Below are 14863 nucleotides of genomic sequence, written 5' to 3' on the forward strand. Positions count from 1 at the left end.
ATGATGAAGTACAAACTGACAATTACTTAGAAAAAACAAGCATAAAAAACAAGCAATAACAGTTACTGACATCATACATTACACCAGTCACAGAAAAGACGAGCAAAATCTTTTAATAAGACCCATGAATCGTTGGTTTAGTTGATCCCACACAATGTACCCAGATTTCCCCTCAGGGATCAAATACATGTGGCTATGTATGTATATATGTACAGGCATCTGCTAGCTTGCAAAAAATGATGTATCACAAGCTCACTATTCACTACTCATTTAAAACTAACCTAGCAGATTAGTCACTATGATGTATGCAACAATACAACTAAATTAGCTAATTGATCTAGGCTAGTCTAGACGAGCTAGGCTATTGAATCAGTTTTTGCCTTATAGTTCAGATATTTTTGTGGTGATTTTGTAAATAATATACAAATTGTGCATTATTTCTGGGGTTACTGTGAGTGAGATAAACTGCAGCATCCCTAGTGCCCTCTTGGTGCCGCTAGTGTTTTGGGGTGACCCTTTTTCTCAGAAAAGCTGAAACATCATTGTGTCCATTCTGTCTGTTATGTTGGTGCAGAGCTGGAGAGGATGTTCCTGGACAACGAGCAGAGGATACAGAAGCAGCGGGATGAGATAGCGCAGCTGGAGACGAATGCTACAGAGGTCAGAAAGATGATCCAAATGAAAGTTATTGGCTACAACACCTGTCAGTAATGACGGAAAATCAACGAATAGTAAATCAGAATATCAGAATTAGCTCAGCCCACCACATCTGTCAGTCATATGTTTTACCTGTATATTAAAAGTGAGTCAGTGACTTTTGTCAGTGTTTATGGCGTCAGTCATTACTCAGTGTTCATTCTGCCTGTCTGTCTGTTGAAGACCTGCTGGAAAAGTGTGCTGCCCTGAAATGTTATGGTTAAGATACGGTTAATATTAAAATGGCATATCATATATAATTACTTTGACCAATTCAGGTTTATCTTTAAAGATGTTAACAGTGCGATTGTTTTTATGCTGGTTCTGGGGACGTAAGAGCAGTTACAGTCTGAATAAAGTGAACTGAATTTACTTGATTCAAATATATACATTATTTCTACATGAATAAAATAAATATCAACACAATTACTGCTAAAAATAGTAAAGTGGTTCAAAGAAATTGTGTTGGATGTTAATTTTAGTTGTGTGGAATGAAATTATGTACTTTTTCTGCTTCAGGCTCTCATGTTCATTACCTTGAAGATGAGTTTTGTCAATTTAGATTATCTGCTTGGATTTTTCAACAACGCTGGCCTTAACAGGAGGACACTTGGGTCAGTGAATAAAGTGTCTTAACTGAATGCGTTACCACCTAATGGCAAAAGCGCTGGTGTAGCACAGGGTTAGTAGGGTTTATATCTGGTCATTCTGGAACTGAATCCTCCAGTCAGGGTGTCTTTGCCTGTGACTCGACCTGCTCTGTTACACTACTGAGTGAATGTGTTATCACAACTAACACAAGACGTTTTCACATGCAGAGCACTGACGGTTAAGCGCCGTGTACTGAGATGAGCCTCGGTCACACAGATCCATTACCTTACCTGTGATTCTCTCTGTTCTTGTGGGAGACCTCTATGAAGCAAATAAAAGTACATTTGATCCAGTATTTGAACTGATAGAGTGATTCATTTTCATTCCTCCCTTTCTGTCCTTTCTGAGTCTGAATCAGTCTGTCTTCTGCAGTGATCCTCCTCCTGTCTGGATCAGTGCACTTAGCTGGTCTTGAGAACTGTTTCCTATCATATGACTCATATGACTCCTCATGCACGTGATCTCAGGAACATTCTTTAAACAGTGCCTCTCATACAGACTGCTGGGTTGGTACTGGCCTAATAAATGGATAAAATCAGTGCAGCTTAATGAGTGGAAGATCCTTTTCTTATGTAGCGTCTCAACTGTGGAATTGAATTTCAGAGAATTTGAGGACTGAAAACCATTATTATTTAGACTACAGCTTCTGTGTTTCCAATTTATATATATATTTATTATATATATTATATATTTATTCATTTCAGAGAACCATAAATGTAAAGGGGAATAAAATTTCTTGCATAGCTCATTAGTTGAGCTGTAACATCATTCGGAGTGGTTTGTAGTGAAATGGTTCGTTGTTAAATATTGAATGTGTTTATGATGATGATGGTGAAACAGTAAATCTGGGCAAAAAGTTTTCTTCAGGGACTATTTTGCCTTAAAGCATGTGTCCCTCCACCATGAAAAAACCAAGAACAAGTCTCGCAATATTTCGAGGATAAAGTGGGCTAACTAAGGGGGCTGCCATAACGCGTTGGGTCTTGGTTGGTGTACTGGCGCCGGAGCTTCACACACTCCTGTCTCCCTGTGGAGCGATCGTTTTGATCATCGTGCCCAACTACATGCCCTGTTTGAATGGTACAGAGATGAAGCCACTGATAGCCGTGTAGACAGACAGTTCCCAGAGTCCATCTGGTTCTTTATTCTAAATAAACAGTTTCCTGCTCAGCCGTTTTTTACACTAATCTGGTGCTGATGTGCTGAGACTGAGTATTTTTTTATGGGTGAAATCAATCAAATTTGCTTTGTTGTATTTCATTGATTTTTATAAGTAATAAATTGCTGCTGTGAGACAGACATGAGACACACATCTTAGTTTACAGAGACGCATCTGACCTTTAGTTTGGTCAAATATGCCTCTCGGTTGGATTGTAATGACATCCCTTTTAGAAATAAATTGTTACTGTGTCACATTAATATGACTTACAGATCTTCATAGTTGGTTTCTTGTGTGGCCGCTGCATTATCTCACTGATTTCTGTTCCTACAGGATTTTCAGAAAAGTATGTTTATGGTAAAACTTTAAAAAGCTTGGACTGAACATGTTCATTTGGTGGTACTGTTATCACACACACTCTTGTCTTTGGGTAATTAGACAGAATGTGGAAACTGCAGAAGTTGGTTCCATGCAAACTGCCTTGGAATGACACCAGCAGCTGTTCCTGATGAGGAACCAACATGGCAATGTGTAATGTGTGAAACAGATGTGGAAAAACACGTAGTTCAGGGGAACGGATCTACCACAGAGTAAGCATTTCTTAATAGAAACACTGCAATAACTAATTCTTCATTGTTAGTTTAATGTTTCGTAAATTATGGTTATCTGTTCATCCATTCGTACCACAAAATATATTTATCGTAATTCTGCACATCTTTTGGATGCACTGATAGCAGTACTTAATGTAGACTGAATACACCTTTGTTCTTAGGTTTATTTTTTGTCAGTCAAAGATGAATATGATTTTATATATATCCCTCTCAGCGCTGCAGTAACGGGGTCGTGGTGTGTTAGTTTCTGTTGTGCTGGTACGAGCGGATCAGACACAGCAGTGTCCAATCACTGTCCATCCTATTAGACACTCCTACCTTGTCAGTCCACCTTGGTCATTCTCTAGTCCTTCATCAGCGGTCACAGGACAATTTTGGTTGGTGGACTATTCCCAGTCCAGCAGTGACACTGAGGTGTTTAAAAACTCCAGCAGCACTGCTGTGCCCAGGAAACTAAAATTCAATCAAAGAATAAATTTAGCAAACTAAAGGTTGAAATATTGACATCACTCATATTATCCTTGGCACATTTAACAAAAGTTAAGGTGGCAGTATCCTGGTCAGATTTGGGTCTCGTTACACTAAAACCAATTTTAGATCTGTAAGTCATTTGGATGTGTGATGGCAGTAATTTAAATCTAGAAAAAAAATCATTAAAATCCAACTGAGGCTCTTTTTTTAACAAACGAAAGACTGTAGTATGATTGTCAGGTGTGTCTTTGTGAACTACGAGTGATTTTAGATCTGTATGTCATATGGACGTCTCCTAGTATTAATTTAAACCTAATTAAAATTCAATGAAGGCATGTCTTATCAAACCAAAGCTTGTTTTATTTGTATGTTTGATTATACGAGTGATTCTCTTGCTGTAGGTTTATGTAGTTTGTTTTTTTTCCCACAACTTTGTAAAAGCAGCAGTATATTTTTAAAAGGGCTTATTAAACCATGATACAACTTCAAGTCATGTTGGTCACATTTTTCAAAAGTAGAATGTGTTGCAGAGTTGTGCCAATTCAATTTGAAGGTCCTTTTAAATTTGAAGAGAATGTACACTTTTTAATGTCAGGTATTGGTTTTCACATCATCTTTATATTTCAGTAGGTTTAAGTCTTAAGTCTATAAACAACACCAGCAGGCTTCTCATGTATGTGGACGCTTTAGGGTTTTTTAGCAGTACCCGTAATTTAAAGACGTTTTCGGCGCCTGGCGATATTTTAATCAAATGTGTTTGGCGAAATGGAACATTTGGCTACTTCGGCCAAATATAATGATTGTAGTTCGTTGTCTGTTTTACTCTTTTTTTAATAAATGTTATTTCAGAAACTTTAGGAGGTTGTTTGTGAGCGACAGGAGGGGCGAAACGCGAATATCCGCTGAATATCAACCTCACTTTACTGAGCTAGCAAAACAATGCAGCCAGTTTAATGACACAATGACTTCCACAGAGTGCACAAACTGTGTTTACTAACGTTACTACGCATATTAAATTCTCATGACCGGATTAATTAATGCTGTAAACCAGTCATTACAAATGTGGAAGGAAGCAATATAAACCCCAAGCCAGTGTAGCTGACCTGCTAATGCTTTAAAGTAAAGCTCAGAAAACACAGCGAACTAGCATTGGCGTTACCATGGCTAACAAAAGAACAGGGAAAATAGCGGTAACGGTTCGTGTGTTTATGTTATTTTTATTCTGTATTTTTTATCTAATTCAAGTCCCACGTTTAATGCAGTTTAACTTTAAGCTTATTCGAGGGTTTATAAGCACAAGTACAACATGTATGACCTGAAACGGCTAGTGAAGGAGAAAGGATATGAAGAGAAACTGAATCCGTCATAACAAAACCTCTGGTCAGTATGGAACATAACTATGTTAGTCCATTTTTCTACACTGCAAGGATGGCACCGCCTCAGTAGGACATTGCGTTGCTCATACCGGTCAAGAGGAGCCACCTGAGCACATTGTAGCGTTTTACCTTTTACGATCGTTCGCACCTCACGGTTAGCATTAGCCACTTGCTAACGAGGACGAGCTGGCTCACCTGGCCGCTATTGCGTCGGCAGCACTACGGTCCTCCCTGGTCGGGCGGCGTGGGGGTGTGGAAATAACAGCATGCGACAAGGTAGGCTTTACTTTTAACTGTTTAATTACGGCTTCAAGGGGCTTTACAACACCGCCTAGCTCCAGCACCCGAATTACCTACTGGGTTCAACGCTGGGGCCGTACGGCCAGTCTCTATAATAACAACTGCTCAGTCCGATTGAGGGAGCGACTATATACGAGCAGGAGCTGTACTCTGACTGGCTACGCTAAACATCTCTCCCATTCCACCGCTACACTATTCAGCAACAAATCTGTTCCATTTCTTCTGAACCTCCTCCTGAGTTTTCTCTTTCAGTGTCCGAAGCTTCTTCCAGGGCAGTTTAGTTTTATGTGTGAATGTGTCCATCTCGCCTCCTAGTTCCTCTCCTGACCGACAGATTTCGTCTGTTTGCTCCAGTTGTGTGTTTTTCTGCAGGGCTTTCTGTGCCTCGGCCTTACCCAGCGTTTTGAAGTCATTCCACAGTTTTCTATTCCTTCCAATTTTCCTGTCACAGACACATCACTCCAGCCTACCTGGTCTGCTAGTTTCTCTCCTGACTGACGGATTTCGTCTTTTTGCACCGGAGTCGTTTCCACAGCCGCTTCGTCAAAGACGTTATCGATGCCAGCACGAAACTCAACGTTAACTCAGTAAACTCACGCCGACACACGTCGACATGAGGAGAAACTCACTTGCAGCTTGAGGCTGTGTGATGCTGTGATTTTTTGGCGGGAAGGGAGTTTTAGTTTTAAGAGCGTCATTCCCGTGATAAAGTCTCAGGATAAAGGATAAACATGCAGTCGGTGTAATTCTCATATTTCACAGTTATTTTATTCACTCTGAGCTGCAGGCCACACTTTCATAGTGGACATGGTCGTAGTTACTGCTGCTTGTGGGCAGTACTGAAGCGTCAGTGACATCAGTCTTGCTGGCAGTTTACTGGCAGGTGTTGTAGATCTGGATCTGCTTGTTGATAGAAGCCAGAATTGCCTTCATTTTATCTTCCAGGCCATCGAGCTGCCTGGCTTTGCCCTCCAGTGTTTTCTGATTCTCCTCATAATCTTTCTCAAGTTCTAAGAACACACAAAGTTAACCAGAATTAGGTTGTCAGTGTCCACAAGAGGGCGACATCACATTACTTTACGTCACATTAATTCTACACCATCACAGAAATAAACACAGATACATCAAAAAGTACAGATAAAACATCAGAACACAGAGAATAAAACTGGGGCAACCTGTGTTGGAGTTGATTTGTGAATATATTATCTGTTGTTTTTATCTTCAGACATTTGTTTTTCAATAGTTATTCCATTAAATGTTTACCTCATAAGCTTTGTGTCGTTTCATTGCTATAGTTCTATATCTGATTTGTACATTACTGTTCCACGGAGAGCAGAACGAGCATTTATCCATAACACGTCTTGGATAGGAATGTTTCTGAAAGATCCACATTATGTTAAAATGACTGGAAGGGTTCATTTTGGAAAAGAGTAGGTAGTTTGAAGTTCATCTCTTCTATTTCTGTGAGCTTCTCTGTGTAATTCTCATGTCTGTCTGGGTCAAACTGACCTGTCCAACCAAATTTTCTGTTTATTTTATTCAAATGACACAGACCTGAATCCTCTAGCTTCTCCAGCATTTTCTTTTTACCTCACGCTCACCTGCTGGTCTCCACAGTTTGTCCTGTGCATCCTTACAGTTCAGGCCCCCACAGCGCCCGCGTTCAGATTCAAACCCAACCGAAGATTTTTGCAGAGACCTGCAAATAGTGGTACAGTGATGCTCCCCATCCAGTCTTCTGCAGAGAGGAATGAGAGAAGATCCCCAAATCCAGGTGTGCGAAGCATCAAAACCAAGAAGACTTAAAGTAATCACTACTAAGGTAGCATAAACAACGTGCTGAGTAAAGGCTCTGAATACATGTGTAAAGTGTGTAAAGTATTTTTGACTCATCTAGAGTCACTTAAAATGGCAGGTCAAGGTAGCATTAGGGGTCTTGCTTTAACTCTTATTGCTACAGCGAGGGTCCTCCCTCTTTACTTTTTGCTGTTTTTAAAAAAACAAAACTCATCCACCAGATTTCATCTCACCCTGTTCAGATTATCACTCTCTCTTTTTTCAGACAGAAGAGGGACCTGAATGTCTGACCTTTAGGAGACCCTGGCCTAGAGGACTGTTTCAGTTTATAAACGACATCAGAGACATAATGACCAACATGAAGAGGCCCACAAGAGGAGACAGATGGACACAAATCTTGATTGTTCACAACACCAATTTGTCATCATCAGCACCATCAGCATCATCAGGAAAACCAGACAAAATCACTGGTTTTTGCAACATCAGCATAATCAACCATTGGTTTGGACATAATCAATAAATGTTGATCAGTCAATCAATAAGTCAATCAATCAAACAATCAATCAACCAATCAACCGTCATGTTCACTCAGAAATACATTGACAGTGACCCCCATTTCCAGTGCAGCCAAACAAAGCAAAGCAACTGGATATAAAATGAAATGTAATCAGTATAAACTAAAATGAACAAAACCACATGAACAAAATTAACAGTAAAAATAAGCCAAAAAAAAATATTAAATAAGCTTAAAAAAGCTTTTGTGTTCAGTCAGAGTTTTGGGGACCGTTCAAGATGCAGATCCTGTGACCGTGATTTTGGTGGAGCTACAGTGTTACAAACTAGGATGGCTCGTTCTAAAATGGTTGCAACACATAAAGGGAGCACAAGAGAAGTGAAGAGACCAGACCAGAATTAGAGCTTTAACTCAAAAGATGTATTTATTAAAGCTCACAAACATCCAACCAAAACGGGCACACAGACAGAGCCCAGGCGATTTGAGGCCTAACAAGAGCCAATGGTGACGGTGCCAAAGAAATAAAGAAGCAAAACAAAACCCTTAATCTAAACCAGAGTTAAGCTAAACAAAACAAAAACAAAGAAATCAAACCCTATCTACTTAAACTAACAAACGTTAGTACAAATGGGGAACCCGCCTGCTAACCTGGTGTATCTATACACACAGACAGCTACGTGATATAAATGCATAAGGAGCCTCAACCTTACCTGTTGGACTCCTCAAGTTGGTGTAAGGTTGGATGTATATTACAATAAGCTATGTGCATAGGTGGGCTACCAACCTACAGGAACAAAGGCTCACACATACACACACACAGAGAACATACCCAGCACCCAAACAGTGCCAGACCTGCACGTAACACCGCCCCCCCCAACACACAAGATAGAACTTGCTAGCCAGACTAAAAATCTTAAAGCAGGTTCTAAAAGAGAACAGTGCACCATGTGCAGGGCACAGGGCAGTCTGCTCGAGATAGGGCATCAGCAAGAATGTTCTCTGAGTTACACATGCATGACAGGAACACGAAGGGGTTGTGGTCAGTGTAGATCTTTACAGGTGACATTCATGAACCAACATACACTTCAAAATGTTGGAGCGCCCATAACAAAGCTAGTGCTTCTTTCTCAGTCATTGTATACTTCAACTGATGGGTATTAAACTTGCGTAGGAAATAGCATAGAGGGTGAGCAACTCCAACATCATCTGGCTGAAGTAGTACAGCTCCTGCACCTACGGCACTAGCATCCACCTCCAGACTAAATGGTTTCTTAAAATCTGGCGCAGAAAGAACAGGAGAAGAACACAACAATGCCTTCACATGCTCAAAATCAAGTTTGACATTCAGTAGACCACTTAAAGGATCGCTTTGGACTCAATAGAGTTGTAAGGGGCTCAACAACAGAAGAGAAATTCTTACAAAAACACCTATAGTATCCAGCCATTCCCAAAAATCGAGGAAGAGCTCGTTGTGATGAAGGTACGGGGAACTCTGCAATGGCTTGAACCTTGGCATGGACTGGACGAACCTGCCCCTGGGCTACTTGCTTTCCCAACTGTAGCATGTGCAAACTCACATTTTGCAAGGTTAAGAGTTAAGGAAGCTTAACATGACTTTCCCAGTCCACTGAATACAGAATCAAATCATCCAAATAAGCTGTACGATGTGGTACATCTGAAAGAACAATGCTTACCAATCTTTGAAATGTTGCTGGCGCATTTTTTAAACCAAATGGCATCACAGTATACTGTAGTAATGCATAGTCAAAGGCACTTGCCAGTAACCTTTCAAAAGATCAAGCTTACTTACATACTTGGTTGATACAAAACTGTCAATGCAGTCATCAATCCTGGGCAGTGGGAAAGAATCAGACACAAAAACTGCATTTACTAGTGACCATAACACTAGCATGACTGAGGTTTCAGGATCCTCAGGACATCACCCGTCCTTCTTGCCAGCAATTAGCAGGAACATAAGTCAACTTTTATTATGCTAAATCACAGAGAAGCACTGAGGCAGCAGCTCAGTAGTGCATCCAGAAAACCTACTAGTAACATCTGTCTTTCTCTCCTTATGTCTGCAAATATATAAATATATAATATACTGATTGCTGTTGTTAGTGTAATATCTCCATATCATCACCATCAGTACATTTGATTTTCTACAGTAAATTAAAGGTAAAAATGTTTTGCACCACATGTATTTTTCTTATCATTATATATATATATATATTAAACTCGAAAAAGGAAATGTTGAATTTCACCAAGCAAACACCAAGAAAGGGTTGCATTTTGTCTTTTCACATAAATAGGTCAAAATAGCTGTCAATCAAAACGGGATTCAGCCTTTCGACTGATCCTCCAATCATCTTGCAGAAGTTCCGCGTACAGACCCGCTCACCCCCAGAGACGTTCAGCATCCAGGTGTGGGACAAAATCGTGGCATTTGTCCAATGACCGGTGAGTTTCGAAGCAATGAAAAAACCTGCTCCATGCAGTCCCACTGAAGTGAATAGACGCTCAGCTTCTACAGGCAAGTGCATTGACGCTACGTGATAAGTAACTGATTCTGAACGAACTCGTCTTCGAGATTAACATGTACTAATGCATTTGTAGTCAATGAAATGTTAACACAGTTGTACATATTTGACCATTTAATGTTTGACATTTTAGCGGAAGCTGAGCTTCCCTTGCAGTCTTAAAGAAATTGTCGCTGCTCTATCCATCGCTACAACAAGTGCTTAAATTATAACTTTTGAAACACGATTCTATTCATTCTCCGTTGCGCTCTAGGATCGGTAACATATACACTCGGGTTGTAACTTCAAGTTGTGTCAAGTTAGGTGCTTTTGGAGCTGTAGGAGCTTTCTGTGGGCATGGCGGTTGGTGCTTCCAACGCATTCCTTATCATTACCAAGACAATAGATGTAAATTACTTCATAGCAGGGGAGTGGGCTACATGGGGGCTGCTTTCCCTTACGAAAATTTTCGTAGCTTGAGTCATTCCAGTGTTAATATCATCTTGAATCACAGAAGTCTGTGTGGTAACATTTCCAAAAATACCAGGGTAACTTCTAATCAAACGGTCAATATCAGCTTGCTGTTTCTCTGTTAAATGTGAAGTATAAGGTGATAAATCACTCAACATTTCAGAGTTCAGTAAACGAGTACCAACAAAACCAAACTGATGAGGAGCAAGACCATCTGTGTCTTGTGCTCAACTTTCCTGAGTTACCTTGGACATAGCAACAGGCAATGTATATATATACACTGCTCAAAAAAATAAAGGGAACACTTAAACAACACAAAATAACTCCAAGTAAATCAAACTTCTGTGAAATCAAACTGTTCACTTAGGAAGCAACATTGATTTAGAAACAGTTTCACATGCTGTTGTGCAAATGGAATAGACAACAGGTGGAAATTATTGTCAATTAGCAAGACACACTCAATAAAGGAGTGGTTCTGCAGGTGGGGACCACAGACCACTTCTCAGTACTTATGCTTTCTGCCTTGTAACGATACAAAGTTTTTATGGGAGTTTGTCAGATTTTTCCAGTCAGTTCAAATATGTTTTTAATTCAGTAACCTGGCTGTCAGTGTCAAGTTTTTATATATCTCTCCTTTCAAAAAGGGAGGAATCTGATATTGTATGACTGGAAATAACTGCCTAGCGGTGTTGCTCAGCTGGCTGCCATGTAAGCAGACTTTCCTATAAAGATAGTGTATTAGTGGTAGAGTGGGTTTAAGGAGAGTCTGGCCACTTCCTATTTGCCTCATTATATCAAAAACATCACTGCACAATGCCAAAGGGTGCCCACCAGCGAGTCATGAGTGAATGAGGGAGGAGCTAAACAGCGAAAAAGTTTAACAGTTACAAAAGTTTTTGACCACTTGTCATGGAACTTCTATTAATTTGGGAAAGTAAGAGAATGTATTTCAGAATGTACTTCAGATCAGAAATTATACACATCTACTGTCTGATTATTCTGTCTGGTTTAAGTAAAACTAAAACATATGTTTAAAAATTGAAGTCAAAGCCAGTGTTACGTAGAATAACTCATGTGTATTAATTTCTCTCACTCTTTTTCTCTCTCTTGATCTATTTCACTCTCTCTCTCTCTCTCTCTGTCTTTCTTTCTATAGTTTGCTTTGATGCCCAAATATGATGAGCTGCCCAGTTTCCAGGGTAGTGAGCCCCTGGCACAGCAAAGGTGGGAAAAGATGGAGAGCTACATGTTTGTTCAGTCAATCATGGCAGCTCCCATGTCACCGCTGGCTGAGATGTGCCTCAAACTCATCTCCAGAATCTCCTCTCTCTCTCTACGTAAGTCCTCCATGACCTCTGACTATTCTGTCTGGTTTAAGTAAAAGTAAAACATATGTTTAAAAATTGAAGTCAAAGCCAGTGTTACGTAGAATAACTCCATCCATCCATCAATTATCTAAGCCGCTTCTCCGTCAGGGTCGCGGGGGGATGCCAGAGCCTATCCCAGCAGTCTTTGGGCGGAAGGCAGGATACACCCTGGACAGGTCGCCAGTCCATTGCAGGGCAGACAGACAGACACAGACAGTCACTCACACCCTCACACCTAGGGGCAATTTAGCATCTCCAATTGGCCTGACTGCATGTCTTTGGACTGTGGGAGGAAACCGGAGAACCCGGAGAAAACCCACGCAGACACGGGGACAACATGCAAACTCCACACAGAGAGGACCCTGGCCGCCCGGCCGGGGAATCGAACCCAGGCCCTCCTCGCTGCGAGGCGACAGTGCTACCCACCATGCCACCGTGCTGCCCGTAGAATAACTCATGTGTATTAATTTCTCTCACTCTTTTTCTCTCTCTTGATCTCTTTCACTCTCTCTCTCACTCTCTCTCTCTCTCTCACTCTGACCACACACCACCCCCCTCTCTGTCTCTCTTTCTATAGTTGGCTTTGATGCCCAAATATGATGAGCTGCCCGATTTCCAGGGTAGTGTGCCCCTGGCACAGCAAAGGTGGGAAAAGATGGAGAGCTACATGTTTGTTGAGTCCTTCATGGCAGCTCCCATGCCACCGCTGGCTGAGATGTCCCTCAAACTCATCTCCAGAATCTTCTCTCTCTCTACGTAAGTCCTCCATGACCAACAGTCTTATATTAGAGTGACTAGGGCTGTAAAACTCATTTGATGTAACGTAACTGTTAACAGTGAAATCATTTCAGTACAAATCGGAAAAATGAAGGATTCAAACAGCATCTCTAATCAGTCGCCTTTCATCGCTCATGTGTCTCAGTCATTTATAAATTCTAGGGATTGTGATTTTTTGGTTTAAGGCTGGTACTGCAGACATTATGTGTAGAACATAGAAATCTATACAATCAAGGGGTCAGTCACATCTTTCATCTGTAGGTCAATTCCTTCATCTAGTCTGATAACATATATTCTATATCCTTATTATGACCTATATCTCTCTTCTGTCAGCTGTGAACGGCGGGTGCCACCCACAAAACTCCCTTGGCCTACACTGCAACCTGGTATGGCTAACTAACTGTAACTAACTTAACCTACAGGCCAACGTAATTATAACTGACACAATGTATTAGAGAGGAGTATTCAAGCCCTGTATTGCACACAACCTGAGAAAAGGTTTGATTTACAAGACTTTCACTCACTGTCACTCCAGTTCTCCCTGTATGTGTGTACATTAGCGGTCAGTGTCACTGCAGGCCTGGTTTTGGAGAGCAACAGTGTACTGAGCGCGAGCCGCTCCACTGGGGGAATCCAAACTTGTGATGTGCTGGTAAGGGTTAAAGCAGCTTCATGTAAGAATTGATATTTAAGAGGTTAAAGTTTAAGAGGTTAAAGTTTCCACACCTCATAATTGATCCGCATTTGGCAGATGCAGGTCTTAGAGACTCTTACAGTAACTCATTCAATGTCAGATCTGCCTTCACTTGTTTTTCTTGATCTTCACTGTGTTGTGTCTGTGTTGTGTTTCACAGAGTGTAGGTGTGACCCACTGGGTGCAGAGGCTCTTCAGTGTGACCGCACCACAGGGGCATGTGTGTGCAGAGAGGACATGAGCGGGCATTACGGTGATAAATGGGCTCGTGGTTTTATCAGAAATGTTTTTTTATGCTTTATCAAAATTTGATAAGCGAGTCACTGCAGTGGTCAAGGCCAGATTAGGACAGTCAGGTTAAAATAATTTCTTACTGCTTTCAGATCTGAAAACAGTTATTCATGCCTTTGAGACGTCTAGACTGGATTTACTGTAATGCACTTTATTTTGGAAATAACAAAGCATCTCTGGCTCGTTTACAACTTGTTCAAAGTGCTGCATTCAGAATGTTCACTGGTACGAAGAAAAGAGAGGACATTGCTCCAGTTTTAGCCTCATTAGACTGGCTCCCTGTGCATTACAGAATCCAATATAAAATAGCATTGCTGGTTTTAAAGCTTTGAGTGGTCAAGCACCTGCATATGTTGTGGACATGGTTTTTATGTATGTGTCTCAATCACTTTTACCTGTTCCACAGTCTCGTCTTAAACAAAAGCAGGATTGTGGTTTTTCTGTCGCCACACCAAGACTTTGGAATGGCCTCCCAAGTGACATTAGGCTCCATCTGTGACTTTAAAACCAAGCTTAAAACACATTTTTATTTATAAGCATTCAGCAATCGTTGAACTGCAGACTGAGGTCTGTGCAGTGTTGTGTGAATGCGTGATTGTGGTGTTCAGAAGGTGGGAATCATTTTTGTGTTTCACTGTAAAACACCAGTCACTTTCTTTGCTCACCCAGATTTCCTCTAAATGGGTGTCATTTTTGCCTCATTAGCTGGAACAAGGCCTGTGCTGTGGTGTGTGGCACATTTGGACAGATAACTAAGCTCTCCTACATTAAATGTATTAGTTGGAAGTGCAGAGGCTTAAATTCTTTAATGAAACACACAAAAATCCATAAACACCTTGCATTTCTGGGGGCCCAGGTGGTATTTCTTCAAGAAACTCATTTGGGAAAAACAAGCATCCAATTGTAGGGCAAATTGGATAGGTCAGTCCTACTTCTCTTGCTTCAATTCCAAAGCAAGGGAACGTCCAATGACAATCTTGATTCATAAAACTGTTTCTTTTACCTGCTCTAAGGTAATAGCTGATCCTAATGGTCATTATCTTATACTTACAGGCACACTGTATAGCACTCCTGTGCACTTAGTGAAAGTCTATGCCCCCAGTTGGGATAATGATGAGTTTTTCAGACACTTGTTTTCCAATATTCCAAATCTTTCCTTGCACTTCCTT

At 40.8% G+C, this 14863-nt stretch overlaps 1 protein-coding gene and 1 long non-coding RNA gene across 3 annotated transcripts in view; both read left to right on the plus strand.

Annotated features, from left to right (window-relative positions):
* lamb2l (laminin, beta 2-like) overlaps positions 1-1648 on the plus strand; it is a 69473-nt gene extending 67825 nt beyond the window's left edge. Inside the window, exon 35 of one of the 2 annotated variants that reach the window (XM_017681530.2) lies at positions 575-1648. In XM_017681530.2, coding sequence (XP_017537019.1) covers positions 575-711 — 137 coding nt within the window. In that variant the 3' untranslated portion in view covers positions 712-1648. The remainder of the gene's footprint in view (positions 1-574) is intronic. The other variant, XM_017681531.2, reaches the window with a different exon arrangement.
* A 3281-nt stretch (positions 1649-4929) lies between these two features.
* Positions 4930-7654, plus strand: LOC108410444. The gene is made up of 3 exons (XR_001856486.2): positions 4930-5240; positions 6904-7038; positions 7327-7654. It is a non-coding gene; the product is annotated as an uncharacterized LOC108410444 (long non-coding RNA).
* The last annotated feature ends 7209 nt before the right edge of the window (positions 7655-14863 follow it).

Source organism: Pygocentrus nattereri, chromosome 9, assembly GCF_015220715.1.
Source record: "Pygocentrus nattereri isolate fPygNat1 chromosome 9, fPygNat1.pri, whole genome shotgun sequence".
Taxonomy (NCBI): domain Eukaryota; kingdom Metazoa; phylum Chordata; class Actinopteri; order Characiformes; family Serrasalmidae; genus Pygocentrus; species Pygocentrus nattereri.